Here is a 14,735-nt window from a genome sequence, read left to right as displayed (position 1 = left end):
ATGCTCTAAGTGAAGGCCATAGTGGCCTTGCCCTTGGGTCGGCATTGCCAACAATCGTGATCTATGAGGATGGTTTGGGCATCAACATCACCTCGCCTTGATGAGGTCATGTCTAGCATTTTTCTATCCATTTGAGGTCATAGTGAAATTGACACTAAATTATGAAAAAATACAATTATTAAAATGTGACAAAATTCATTGAAAGGAAATATAATGAAACTCGTTGTAGAGTTAAGAGTTTTAAAATTGAGATTAAATAGAGCATCCATGTTGCGCTTTTCGGCATTTAAATATTATAATGATGGAAAATGTAATACTACAAGTTGACTTTTATTCTATAAGTCAACCAGCAAGTCGAAACTCGAGGGGCACGAAACTATAAGTACTAACATATAATATATTAAAAATACAGGGAGCAGATTGAGATAAAAAGAATACTGAGGGGAACATTAGGAAAAAGAGAAAGGGAGGTAGCGTTCCCGTCCGTGGGAGTACGGACAGGAAAAGAAAAGCCCCCGAAATCAATCGCTCCATAGTTTTCGGGCGACGCAGACGATGATAAGGTGATCGGAACCCCGTCGTCAGCTCCCTTTCCGTTCATCGTCGGCAATTGGATTGCAGCTTCTCCTCCGACCACAAAATTAGTTTTTTTTTTTTGGCTCACCGTTTTAAGCGCCAAGAATTTCATTTTCCCGCTGAATTACGTGAGCAGGGCCTGAAGCGTGCGCCTTGGCCGGCTGTTTGATGGAGGAAGCGAAATTGGGCTGATTGATTTTCAGCTGAGTGGAAGAATTTTCCAGTGTCTCCTGCGCTTCGATGGGTTGATTTCAATTTCCTCATTGGGGATTTTCATCGAACAGTTGCAGGGAGGCCACTTGTAGTAGTTAAGTGAGGTAATCGAGCAACAGGCCATTTCCTTTGATTTGCCTTATCTTGTTCGTCTCAGTTGCTCTGGTTCGTCAGTGTTGTGCTTTGTGGTTCCAAGTATACGCCTTTGTAGTAGCAACTGGGAGGGATGGTGAGCTTAATGAGAAGTTGTTTCATTTTCCTGTTGATTGAGGTAGCAGAGTCTGTTGTGTATAGAAAAAGGATTGAGAATTTTGTCATTCGGGAAGCTTACTTTTGGGAATCAAAGAAATGAGGTGTTTTTCTTATCTAGTACAATGAGAGAAGCAGTTCCCGGAAAGTGTTTCTCGAGACCTTTTTTCTTGTATGAATTTACCGGAAATCTGAGTAAGCCTGGGCAGCTTCTTCGTCATTGAGGCCTGAATACTGTGTTAAAGGCTCCTGGAGTGAACTTAAGAGAGTTTATGCCCATTCCCAGAGCGTTTCTGTTACCGAAATGCTCATTATCTGGGGTTGCACAGCGTTGTTTCTCTCTCTCTCTCTCTGTGGTGATGATAGAGCAAGTGTTGTTTATGAGTAAGCTAATGTTGGTGATTAAAGTTGCACCATTTTAGTAGATTGGATCATCATTTGCGTGTCTTCTTTTAGACTCAGTTACTATTTAGACCAAGTAGGTGCGATGCTCAACAGAAATAATAGAAAAAATGATGCACTGTCTGAAGAATTGACTCCAAAGAATGTTCTTTTTCTTGGGAATGTATTGAAAACACAACGCATCAATGAACAGGTTTGCATCTGAAGTTGAACTTAACTGCAGCCGAATAATGAAATGAATACTACAAATATTGTTATGTAATGTGAATAATGGAGTCCTAGAGGTTGACCCTATTGTTGAAATCATTGAGACATTATCTTTGTCGGGATTGAAATGAAGCATTCTACAGACGTTCAGTTTTGTTAATTGTTCCCCTTGCAGCACCATGGTGGGTACATCCACGCATGATGATCTAGAAGCCTCCAAGGGAGCCAAGAAGAAATGGACTCCCTTGGAGGACGAGGCACTGGTGTCATGCATGGTTGATTTGTTCAACTCTGGGACGCACAATGGTGAGTCAGGATTCAAATCTGGCTACTTGAGAGAGCTCGAGAAACTTCTTAAGCGTAAAATGCCCAATGCTGGAATAAAAGCCCGGCCGCATATTGAATCAAGGCTCAAGACGCTGAAAAAGGAGTGGGGAATCGTGTTTGACATAGTCTATGGGCCACACTCCAGTGGGTTTAGGTGGGATTACAAGAGGCACATGGTGATTGCAAAGAATGCGGATTGGGATGCTTATTTAGCGGCAAGTATATCAGACCCATGCAAATGATTTCTTTTACGCTGATGCTTCTGATAATGACTGTTTGCTTTTTCGTGCTATTGGACAGACTCACAAAGATGCCACTCCTTATAGATTCAGATCTTTCCCGCATTTTGAGGAGTTAACTCTGATGTACTCGAGAGAACCTGCAATAGAAAATGTACCTGCAAATCAGGCCAATGAAGATCAAGATTCAACAGGAGTTGCGTCCTCACCAGGTGATCTGCAGGGCTCCAAAGGAAACAAGAGGAAATGGAATCCTAGGGAGGATGAGGCACTTGTTTCGTGCATGGTGGAATTGTATAAGTTTTGCAACCCTAATGGAGATTGTGGATTCAAATCGGGTTACTTGCGGGAGCTCGAAAAAATGCTTAACAAGAAGTTGCCCAACTGTGGCTTGAAAGGCAGGCCTCACATAGAATCTCGAATTAAGACACTTAAGAAGGATTGGAGTATACTGTATGAGATGATCTATGGGCCACATGGTAATGCCTTCAAGTGGGATAGTAGTAGGAAGATTGCAGCGGCTGAAGTTTCTGTTTGGGATACATATTTGCTTGTAAGTATTTTCACAGGTTACCAAAATGTGCAGTTTCTTACATCAAATTCTTCTATTTCATTAATTGCTTTTTTGTGCTTTTCAACAGAGCCATAAGGAAGCAGCTGCTTTTAGATTCAAGGCTTTCCCACATTTTGAGGATTTGACTTTGATCTATGCGAAGGATCGTGCCACAGGACGACATGCACGGGCAGTCAAAGACATTCTTCAGGAGATGGACTTGGGAAGTGCCCGTGGAGAAAATGGGAAAGGCAATGGGCCAGTGAATGAGATCTATGAAGATGGAGATCTGCGGGACGTTACCCTGGATGCTGATGCCATAAGCAGGCATGAGCCTGCTCATGAAGAGGAAGATTTTCATGATCCTGTGCCATGTGGAAACAATCTGTGCGGGCCCAAACCCATAAATGAATTCAATAGAGGCGAAGATCCTCAGAATGTTTTGCCGAATGGGGATTGTATAACTCGGCCACTGGTGTCCACAGAAGGTGAAAGTACCTCATCAGCAAGAAAAAGAAAGAGGACCGAACAAGAGGAAAACCCAGTCTGTGAAGCCGGGAAAAGTCTGACTTCTTCTCTATTGAATGAAGTGCGGGAATTGAGGAAAGAGATGGGAAGGTATCTCGGGTCAGATTCAATGAGGCAGCATATTACGGAATTCAATGATGCTATGGAACTGGTTGAAGGGTTGACGGTTGATGAGAGACTGCTCGCCTCTTACAAGATCGTGGAGCGTCCTGCCCAGATGTTTTTGTTTCTGTCCCTGAAACCCGAACTGCGGCTAAGATGGATTAGGATCTTCCTCGCTAACAACTGAACAGTATCTTCTTTTTTGTTATTTTGCATATATTTTGCTTCTAGTTTAAAGTTCTAGGATTGGTCTTTTGTCGATAGAAACTTAACATTATTTTTGTAAATCTTAGTAGAAGAACACTAACTGGAAGTTCAAGATCAGATCATAATTAGTTGCTTCAGAGTACATTATGGTTGTTGCAAGGGATTGATGTTCAACATTTGCAAACATCCAGTATGACTGCTATTCATAAATTGCGTGCTTGACATGAGATTTCGGGGACTGCCGATGCCCACAATATTTATCCTCTCATTTCATGCTCGAGTTTCTGGGCTTCATTGCCCTGAAACCCCATAGACATGGTAAGATGGTCGGACAGGCTGTCCGTGCGAAGACCCACTTAATGCTATGTAGACGAAGTATAAGGTGGAGCTACAACGGAGACACAGAGATCATTTTCAGGATCACAGTATACTATGATTTTCCTCACAATTTTGGCTTGTCACGGATATCCCGCATAGGTGGGGGACCTGTTCGAGGCTTGACTCCCTGCTGTATATGAAGGTGATTGTTCGAACCTGGTCTCGATCGCATTTTATGCACGGGGACCCGAGGCTGTTGTGCCCTCGTGCTGCGTTGTGGGCACGTGGTCCCAGTCCTGGACTGTCAAGGCTGTGACATACTGTTGCATGGGACTGTGTCTTAGATGCAGCCAGGATTGACCAAAACTGGATTTGCTGGTCCCGAACCGAAAGTGACGAATAGCGAAAGCTTTAATCAAAGGTTGAGATGGATAATGCCCTGACGAACAGCGAAAGCTTTAAAGGTTGATGTGGATATGCCCAAACAACAGCCGCTGCCATCCTCCAAGACAGGGCACGGCGATACATTGTTCTCGGCATACATCGAAAAACTATGAAACAATTTGGCATGTGTGACCCCGTGACCTGGAATTCTTGATGTTGTGCTGATGAACACAGTCAACAAGATGAACGCTGATCATACTAACAAAATTACTCTGAGCAGTCAACTGATCGCGAGGGTCGTTGCAGAGTGTAGTTTACACATAATGATCTTTACATTGATTTCTCCATAGAGGTCCTGATCAACTCGATCGCGCAGACCATAATATTTGAGCATAATAATGAAACTCTCTTCTTCGAATTAATTTTGGGATGGACCATTTTCCCAACTTAAGATACAGAGATTCAATGGGAACATTTACTCTGAAAAGGGCAAATTGCGAAAATTGGACAGAGATGGAAAAGAAGAAATTGAAGCAAAACCTTATCCTCTTTGGCTTTCGATTTAATTTTCGGTTGGTCCGACCATTAAATTGGAGCGTTACAGGAAAATTGCAACTGTGACATCAATTGTCCCTCCGAGGCTAGCGCATTGCTGGTAGTGGGCTGGCTTTCATTTAATGTTCCCATGAATTCGAGTCTCCTGCTTTTGCATCGGGGAGATTTGGTATTTGCAAATCGACTGAGCCGATAAATACCCGTTTGGTTTTAGGGTTGATTTTTTAAATTTTAACTCTAACTTTAACTCTACTCACTATACAATAAAAGTCAACAACACAATTTTTATTTTTTTCATTTTTTTCAATTTTTTTAATCATTCAATTCAATTTTTAATACTAAATTCTCTCAACTATTCATTATTTTTTCACACTTTTTCTTATAATTCAACAACACAATAATTACAACTCAATTAAATTAAAACTCAACTCTACTTAACTGTAAAACCAAACATACTCGCTGATCATAGTAGTTGCACCTAGAAAATACACAAGCTATTTCATCTTTCGTAGCCGTATCGAGTTAATTAATATGTACAACCCGAGGTACGAAATGGGGGGTGGAGCTTCCGCCATTAGGATTCGAACAAAATGACCTTCTCACATTTCATGTTCTCTCTCAATGGAAAGAAGCGTCGACACCTCTTACATGCACGGTATCTTCGCATATATATCATCACAGCAGTAGAGTTTGATCACCAAGTTCGGGATGGAAACCGAAATATACATTGAACCACAAATGAAAATATTGGTCGGTCCTGGCATTTGCTAAAGTTTCACCGGTATACCCTGTCGATGTGTCGATGAAGGACCAGCTAAGTATTCGTTAAGTCGTAGACGAAATAGCTAGAGCCTCCTAAATTAATTAGTTATTGAACAGCATTATCAGGCTACATATTAGTCTAGAAATTTGTATGAACGACTTCTACTTAATTTGTTTTGTGGGCTACAAAGAAAGATTTATAAATATTATCAGAACTGTCCAGCAAATGGATGGCCACTGTTGGATTTGATCAAATTGCCAGCCATAAAATAGAGGGTCAAATTTAGGTGGTAGCTGAACCAAAAAAGACGCGGACCATTAAAACTAAAAAGAGGAAATTGATTTTTTAAAAAGAAAGAAAGAAAGGAAATACTGAATAATAAATTAAATAAAAGGATCACATGCAATATGCATGCATTGATTGATCAATTTGCATATATCGGATAGCAAAACTGCTGGTGGGTTGAAGCCTGTAGAGGTCTTCAAGGTTGGGGCTTCCTCCTTTGTTATATGGTCAATTTACTATTTTGCATGTGCATCATTTATGGACAATGTCGGCTCCCCACCCATGCATGGAATTCTAGTCCGAGGGAAAAAAAAAAAGAACGACTTTGATTTCCGTTCATTTATTATTTTCTTTTCAGTAAAATTACGAAATATTCTCAGTTTATTATTTGGGATTAATGTTCGTCGAATATTGAGCACGAGGTGCTTCTAAGGTTAGGAAAGCGATCTTCCAACCTCCGTGAATTTACGCAAGTTCTGCCTTTTGTGAATGGGCAGCGAATTGGCCATGATTAAACTTTTCAAAGAAGAACTGGCTTCGTATCCTCTTGTCATTAATAGCAAATCTCTGTATGTGTCAATTTCGCAATGAGTGCTGTTATTTCTTCCTTAGCATATGTGTAATTATCAGCAAACGCCAGTGGCACTTTTCCACAAAGAAAGGCTTGATATGTGCTCAATTCCGAGGAATTCACTTACCTTTCATAATTTTTACTCCACACGTAGAAACGAGGAAGAATTTGGTGCAGAGACTTTGCCTTTCGACTCAAAATAAAGAAGTTTTAGATTTGATTCTCGCTAAATGTGCTCGTATGTTTTTCTTCCTCTATCCTCTTTTAGGTCCACTGACCTCTTTGTTGAATAAAATTCAAATTTAAAAAATTTGGAAAAATGGGGAAAACGTGAAAAATAAAACTAAATGTAGTCGTTGAAATTCACAAATTTTCCTAAAATAGGGAAATTGTGTCTTTCAGAAAATTTTTCCCCAAGTTTAAGAATTTAAGAATGTAAAGAAAGCCACTTTTTAACGAAAGTGAAGAAACAATATGAAACGTTACGACTTGGAACATACAAATCTGCATGCAACCAGATATGCTTTTGTATTCGTCACGACTTTGGTTGATAAAAGAGATGAGACACAACGAATTAAACAAATCATCTTAGACGCATTTTCCCGAAAAGCCCGTTGAGATTTGAAGTTCGGGGAAAACCTTATCATCTGTATTTAGGGTGTGTCTGTGTTTTGGTGTTTGGGAAGGAGGAAAATGGAAGGAGAAACAAACCCGAAACGAGAAAAATTCTGAATATCGATTTAACTTTCCCTCCCTATCCAGTTTTAACCCCTTATGGTGAAAGATGTATTCAAGCTCCATCGTCCACAATTGAATTGTGATGGTACACTCATTCCCCCATATGTCATATCTGAGAAATCTCATAGCCACCATGTAGAAATTACCCGTCCCACACGGATTTTATGATATCGAACTCACAAAAAACTCTCACTTCATAATGTGCACGCCTTATACTTACACGTTGCATGTGAAAAATGCACGAGCTAAAAAGAGATTATTCGTGACCTACCAAAAAAAATAAAATAAAAGAGAGAGAGAGAGATGAATCATAGCTACATTTAGGGTCATCTTATTATACGTCCACCGATATCGTCGTTGTTTTTAAGATTGTATTGTTAATAACAACTTTAAGCACTTAGAGAACTAATAAGTTGCTTTTTTCGGTGTGCACTCTGGTATCCGGAAACTCTTTGGGCTATCGACTAATCCAATCGAGTTGAGTCGACCCATTAAGGGATAAAGCTTTCACAGCGTGATCTTGAAGCTTATGACATGCTTAAACCCTTCAAGCCTCGTTACCATGTATGTGATTTCCGTTTATAGATAAAATTTTCCCCTTGTCTAATCTCGACAAGTATTGCAGATCCACAAATGAGGCAGACGTCATTCGGATGATCGATCATCATAGTTTAGACTGTCAGTATTCCAAATATGTTTAGCGAACAAGGCATTGCAGTCGATTCGTCAATAGTTATGCTGTAATAACATGTTTTTTTCGAGTTCAGGCATTTAGATGAATCAAGAGGTATCTGTATATCTTAACACGGCGTAGCACGATGATTTGTTACTTATAGAATGATCATAATTGAGTCTTCAACCCAAACACTTCTTTTTCTTCTTCTTCTTCTTTCCCATTGAATGAGAGGGAATTTAAAGCCGTTGGGAAGGCCCTTCACCTACACACTACCCTTGTTTGGTGATTCCATTAACTACACTCCAACCACCATTACCTCCCTCCCTCTACTACTTATAATCATAACACCCCATTTCTCCTCTCCTCCCCAAAGAAGAAAACCCTAACTCTCTGTCTCCCTCTCTAACCCCACAACACAATGGCCCCCTCCAACGAGCAGCACCTCCTCTCAACGGAGATCGTCAACCGCGGCGTCGAGCCCTCGGGCCCCGACGCTGGCTCCCCAGCCTTCTCCGTACGTGTCCGCCGCCGCCTCCCCGACTTCGTGCACTCGGGGGTCAACCTTAAGTACGTGAGACTTGGGTACCACTACCTGATCAACCACGGCGTGTATCTGGCCACGGTCCCCGTGCTCGTCCTCGTGTTTGGGGCCGAGCTCGGGAGCCTCAGCAGGGACGAGCTGTGGCGCAAGCTCGTGGAGGACGCGCGGTATGACCTCGCCACCGTGATCTCGTTCTTCGCCGTGTTCGTGTTCACGCTCTCTGTCTACTTCATGTCCCGGCCCCGGTCCATCTATCTCGTCGACTTTGCATGCTACCGCCCCAACGATGATCTCAAGGTAAGAGCATGATATTGCTCCTTATTATGTGGACTGACACAATTGACATGCATTGAGGTAGACCTCTCAATGAGTCTAAGCTTTCGGGTAAATAATAGCGAAATATCCGACATATATCCCGAAAAATATTAAGGTGAAATGACATTTGATATTAGGATCGATGCACGTACGTTTATGTTCTATGCAACATGTGAAACATTTGAAATTAATGAGGTAACATTGACACCATCGGGTTGAATAAGTATAAAAAAAGTGGCTATTAATATTCCTATTTTAAAGGATACTTATATTTGTACTCAATAATTAATTGCTCACACAAGAACCATTTTAGGGAATTCGTACAGGTACCTTCAGACCATATTGGTCCCTGTTTTAATATTTTCTAGGGAAACAATGATAGAGCAAGACAGATGAAAATGAAACCAACCAGCTGACATGGAAAGGATGTGATTTCATCCCAAAATTAAGATAATTAATTACGAAAATTCTTCTAATCAAATTCGACAGAATTAATAAGTTTAATAGCTATCGAACAAAAGAGTTTAATAAATTATCTTGCTGTTCTTGCTTTGGCGCGTGCAATTGGGTTAATTAATTTCTTATCATGAACTCTTTTTTACATTACTCGGTCGAATCATCTCGTTCAATTTTTATTTGTTTCTCGCACGACTTATGAATCTTCGATGTGATTATGGGACCCCAACCACAAAATTACTTATGTGCACATGTTAATGAGGCTCAATATATACTTAATTACTCAGGTAAGCAAGGAGCAGTTTATTGAGCAAATGCGAAAATCGGGTAAGTATGATGACGGGACCTTGGAGTTCCAGAAGAGGATCCTGCAGTTCTCCGGGATGGGGGATGAGACCTACATCCCAAAGCCGGTGCTGGCGGGAGAGAACTGTGCCACCATGAAGGAGGGCAGGGCCGAGGCATCGGCTGTTATGTTCGGTGCCCTGGATGAGCTGTTCGAGAAGACCCGTGTCCGACCCAAGGACGTCGGCGTCCTCGTGGTGAACTGCAGCATCTTCAACCCGACCCCGTCCCTCTCGGCCATGATCATCAACCACTACAAGATGCGGGGGAACATCTTGAGCTACAACCTCGGGGGCATGGGGTGCAGTGCAGGGATCATCGCGATCGACCTAGCTAGGGACATGCTGCAGGCGAACCCTAACAACTACGCGGTCGTGGTGAGTAGCGAGATGGTAGGTTACAACTGGTATCAGGGCAAGGATCGGTCAATGATCATTCCCAACTGCTTCTTCCGAATGGGATGCTCCGCCGTCCTGCTCTCGAACCGGCGTCGGGACTACCGAAGAGCCAAGTATCGGCTTGAGCACGTGGTCCGGACGCACAAGGGCGCCGATGATCGCAGCTTCAGGTATGCCTTCATGTTCTTGATTTATAAATTTTAAAATTAATTATTCATTATTATTTGGAGAAATTGACTTTTGGAAGAGTTGGGCACAACGACTTTGGACTAATAGAAATTCAGTCATGCAATAAACGTAACTACTCAGACGTAGAGAAATTATTGTCGTCTACATCAATTTAAATTTTTTTTTGGTAATACCACGCGGTGTTCTTTAACTGGCATTAGTCCAAGTTCGGGCATCGCATTAGCCTAAATAATACAACATTAACGTTAAATATAAATTATCACAATGGACATATGCAATACATTTGTTTATTGTTCGGAACTTTATCTTGTTTGTGGAAAACTATATGTCCAATTTTCCATGATCAATTATTAACATGGCGAATTGAGTAAAATAAATGGGAACAGATGGAGTAGTTGGACTTTAAATTCTGATACAGTGAGGCAACCGTCTAGTAATTAATGTGACATCATATCTTGGGTAAAAAATCCAGTTGCCTTTATGCTCTAATCCTCGAGTTCCAATCCTCATCAATAAGTCTTATGGGTCCATTGTACTTCCAAAGAATATGTCTAGGAAGTTATCCACGAGTCATAATACAGTTGACGTATTTACGCTGTCGATGGAAGACAGAAAGTGGCAAACATGTTAGGAATAGTAAATGTCATTTTTCGATTTATTGGCATTTTTTTTCCTAGTCTTCAATGGAAGTTTTAAAGATATCAATGGCTGAAAACTTTTGACAGGTGCATCTACCAAGAGGAAGATGAGCAGAGGTTCAAGGGCCTGAGAGTGAGCAAAGATCTCGTGGAGATCGGGGGGGAAGCCTTAAAGACCAACATAACCACCCTCGGTCCGCTCGTCCTGCCGTTCTCCGAGCAGCTCTTCTTCCTGTCCACCCTGTTCTGGCGCCACTTCTTCGTCGGCGGCTCTGACCCTGCCCCGAAGAAGCCCTACATTCCCGACTACAAGCTTGCATTTGAGCACTTCTGCATCCACGCAGCGAGCAAGACCGTACTAGACGAGCTTCAGAGGAATCTGGAGCTGAGCGACCAGAACCTGGAGGCATCCAGGATGGCCCTTTACAGGTTCGGGAACACGTCCAGCAGCAGCATCTGGTACGAGCTGGCCTACTTGGAGGCAAAGGAGCAGGTCCGGGGTGGTGACCGCGTGTGGCAGATCGCTTTTGGCTCTGGGTTCAAGTGCAACAGCATCGTCTGGCGGGCCATCCGCCGTGTCTGCAAGCCCTCAAGGAACCCGTGGCTCGATTGCATCGACAGATACCCAGTGCCTGTCTAGGATGATCCTACTGCATCCGGGCTTACTATATATTCACCTATATATATGTATTGTATTGTCTCTCAAAGTAGGACAAAGGCAAAGCTTGCTGTTTAATGCTTTTGGGATTTCGGTTTATATGATTATAGTTTGCCAATGGCATTTCTGCCGATTTCTAGTTCAAGAGACGGGAAAATAAGTGTCTTTCGTACAAGTTCCGATTAAAACTGACTTCAATCCGTGCGACAGTGATACAGCTCAACAATAATCATGGGGTCATGTACAAGTTCTTGGGAATTCGCTCACACAAGTATGATATCTAAGGTACCAACACTATCGATCTATATATCATCTTTCGTGCTGTCTACATATTGCTGGAGTCGAGCAATTTCTATGACAGAGATGTGTATCATTTTTCGAATTGTCTGAACCAATCGCTTATGGTCCGGGACAGGACTCTGGTCTCATGCAAAGAAAGTGTCTTGAGCCCCTGGGCGATGGCATCTGCTGGCGTGTAGACGGTACCAACTAGCCATCTGGGATCCTGGATTGATTGAAGATGTCCACATTGAATATAAACTTCTTTCCATTAATTGTCGTATTTTGACACGGAAAGTTCATGCATATTACCTGAATGCATGGTGTGATGTGGGTGCCACTTAGCTCGACCTTTTCCAGCGTCCCTCCGATGGACTCCACCCGAGGCCTCAGTGTCTCCTCTAACAGATCGGTCTCGTCAATTCCATCAATATTGAACTTCACCTGCACGACGAACAGAACTAGAAGATTGTAACGGGAACAATTTCATATGTTTCTACTCCAATACACCATGACGTACCAATAGCGTGTGCTTAACATTGTATGAGTTCTTGCAAAAATCACGATTCTCGGAAGGTGTCGGTCTAAACTCTGATATTCCTTCAGTAACCTGAATCCGATATCAAATTCTCATGTGCTAAGAAAATGCAAATATTTACAAAGTCAAGCAGCAAAATTGAATCTGGAACTCGCAATGCTCTCTCAAAGACTCACAAAGTACCTGATTAAATACAGAGGGCAACTGATCAACAAACTTGGTCAGGGAAACTAGGGCTTCCTGATCGTACTCCTTAATAATCGAACCAGCAGTATCAAATAGCACTCTCATAGCATCTCCTGTATACTCAGAGCAAGATACAAGCATACAAAAAATTCAGAGAGAGGAATTGCGGCATCTTCAGGGGCACTAATAAATGAATGAGCTTCTATTTGGATGCCGTACCGGAGACATTTTGAGCCAAGGAATAAACGGGGGAAGCCTCCATAAGCGGCATCATCTGACTAACAAGAGGGCCCAACTGCACAATATCATCACAAATTTCTAGTTTTAGATCGACTAAGCTTGAAAAGGGTAGATTCATGAAAGGCTCTCTCTTTAGGGGAAGTCTTTTGCACGTTTCAGTCTTTATAACACTTCTATAACAGTATTTCAAGCTACCAATAGCTCTGGCAGTCTCTATAGTATCTTCAAGCAGCTTATGCAAAGCAGTATTTCCACTCAGATGTTCTTTTCTACCATCCATTAACAATTTCAGCCTTACCAAACTAAGCCTTAATACTGATTCGGGTGTTTATAGTGACAAGAAACCTAGATAGTCATAGAACTAAAAAAGCCTAGGAGTGTTTCCAAAGGAAAGAGAGGGGGGGGGGGGGGGGGGGGGACAATTACCTGCTCGAAGTAAGGAACTGCCTCTGTTGCTGGCCGGTTGTTGTACGAGATTATGGCATTAGCCTTCCACAAGAGACAACATTCTTTGTCACACTCCACGAATTGCTTCGTTTATTTTAAACTAAACTAAATTCAATAATCAGCATACCAATCCCAAACTAGAAACTGATGGACTTCATCAAGAATCCAATGAACGTTTCAAAACTAAGACAAAGCATCATTAATCACAATGAAAACTCGGAGCATGATGGACCTTTGGTATCCTCTCGGAGAAATAACTTCCTGCTAGCACTTGGAGAAGTGCACCATTGCTGCAAAATAACACATTCATTCCAGAGAATATATTTGTGAGGTGGATGACGTTCATTTGATTGAGAAGTCTAATGTGAATTGACTAGAAAGCAAATGAAGGATCGGGATGCTCGAATCCAGACAGTTAATGAGTTTCTGAAGCAAACCCACCTGAAACCTTAAACGACTAATTAATCTAAAGTTGCTCCATGTGTATTCAAGCAAAAGCAAGTTAATTAACTGAGAAATAGATAGTGAAGCCACCAAAAAAAATTGCCTGTGACCAACGGAGAAAAGCGGAAGACCGGCAAGATCAGCAGCTGACAGGCCATCCTCGGGCAACCCAGAAGACAAGAAATTATCAAAGCAAGAGTTGAACTTGGCGTAGATTTCGTTAGCAGCTTCGGCATGATCGAATGTCACATTGTAAGGCACTGAAATTATCAAAAACCCTTCCTTTGCTAAGAGCTCTTTCAAGTAGCTGCACACAACAACGACAACGGCAACAACAAAACCGTGATGATTCCGACAACTATACACAGAACAAAAACAATGCCCACAGTAGAGGGAAGGTGGAGAAACCTGTAGGTGACTTCAGGGACAGCTCCAATGAAAGCTCCGCCCAAGAACTTGATGATGGCGCGCGGCTTCCTCCCACCGGGGGGCGGTATCACAAGGCAAGAACCCAACCTCCTGTAAATCTTAGCTCTGATGCCATTGGCGGCAGCGGTGACGAAGCTTCTGCCATTGTTACCAATGCCGAAGCTCCCACTCCCCGCATACCCATTAGAGATCATGCACCAAAAAGACCTCTTGCGGGCAGAACGCCTTCTGGGTCTTGCAGTTAACGCCGGGAACGAAAGTTGGGACTGAAGGGGGCCGAAAATCTTCGGTGAAGCTGGTACGTGGCCGATTCGAGTGCCCCAGACAGAGCTTGAAGAGCTGAGCTCCATCGGAATGCAGTGATCAGCAGCGACCCTCTTTGAAGGTGAATGGTGAAGGGAAATTCTCTGAAATGAACAGAATGGAAATCTGTGTCGATTGTTTCGCCACGGTTCTTGCGGCTCGTTCACTTGTGTCTGGCTTTGCCACGAGTCGACAGGCATACAGACACAGACAAAGACACCGAGCTGATGGGGTGGATGGTCTGTCCTTTAAGCCCGTGGGCTTGGGTTGGTTTTCAGTTATCGGGCTACTCACAGGATAGATTTAAAATTGACCGCAATCCTCAACCCTTTCCCAAACACCCGTAAAGCCTCATGTCACGCAGTCTCAACTGATATACAATTGGTTTCTCGAGTTCTAGACGACGACATTGACTAGGTGGAATTGTAGACAAGTA

The 14,735-nt window shown here is 42.5% G+C and overlaps 3 protein-coding genes across 5 annotated transcripts; 2 read left to right on the top strand and 1 right to left on the bottom strand.

The window, feature by feature from the left end:
- The first annotated feature begins 427 nt into the window (after positions 1-427).
- LOC116189196 lies at positions 428-3,789 on the top strand. Of its 2 annotated transcripts, XM_031518755.1 has the most exons (5): positions 428-563; positions 713-893; positions 1,823-2,189; positions 2,275-2,766; positions 2,855-3,789. In XM_031518755.1, the coding sequence occupies exons 3-5, from the start codon at positions 1,827-1,829 to the stop codon at positions 3,581-3,583; spliced, it is 1,584 nt and encodes a 527-aa protein (XP_031374615.1). In that variant the 5' UTR covers positions 428-563; positions 713-893; positions 1,823-1,826; the 3' UTR covers positions 3,584-3,789. The 2 variants fall into 2 exon arrangements, with proteins under 2 accessions (XP_031374615.1, XP_031374614.1); XM_031518754.1 differs by having other exon boundaries at positions 476-893.
- Positions 3,790-8,241: 4,452 nt separating this feature from the next.
- Positions 8,242-11,625, top strand: LOC116187340 (3-ketoacyl-CoA synthase 10). The gene is made up of 3 exons (XM_031515995.1): positions 8,242-8,731; positions 9,493-10,118; positions 10,863-11,625. The coding sequence occupies exons 1-3, from the start codon at positions 8,312-8,314 to the stop codon at positions 11,413-11,415; spliced, it is 1,599 nt and encodes a 532-aa protein (XP_031371855.1). The 5' UTR covers positions 8,242-8,311; the 3' UTR covers positions 11,416-11,625.
- On the bottom strand, positions 11,591-14,521 carry LOC116187341. 2 transcript variants are annotated; one of them, XM_031515996.1, is made up of 9 exons: positions 13,976-14,521; positions 13,635-13,874; positions 13,356-13,413; positions 13,103-13,165; positions 12,656-12,731; positions 12,434-12,549; positions 12,233-12,322; positions 12,025-12,156; positions 11,591-11,938 (listed from the first exon to the last, which is right to left on the bottom strand). In XM_031515996.1, the coding sequence occupies exons 1-9, from the start codon at positions 14,497-14,499 to the stop codon at positions 11,804-11,806; spliced, it is 1,434 nt and encodes a 477-aa protein (XP_031371856.1). In that variant the 5' UTR covers positions 14,500-14,521; the 3' UTR covers positions 11,591-11,803. The 2 variants fall into 2 exon arrangements, with proteins under 2 accessions (XP_031371856.1, XP_031371858.1); XM_031515998.1 differs by having other exon boundaries at positions 13,671-13,874; positions 13,976-14,516.
- Between the last annotated feature and the right edge of the window lie 214 nt (positions 14,522-14,735).

The sequence above is a fragment of the Punica granatum genome, chromosome 8, assembly GCF_007655135.1.
Source record: "Punica granatum isolate Tunisia-2019 chromosome 8, ASM765513v2, whole genome shotgun sequence".
Taxonomy (NCBI): Eukaryota; Viridiplantae; Streptophyta; class Magnoliopsida; order Myrtales; family Lythraceae; genus Punica; species Punica granatum.
The sequence above is the reverse complement of the archived record's forward strand: the minus strand, read 5'-3'. Positions and strand labels throughout refer to the sequence as shown.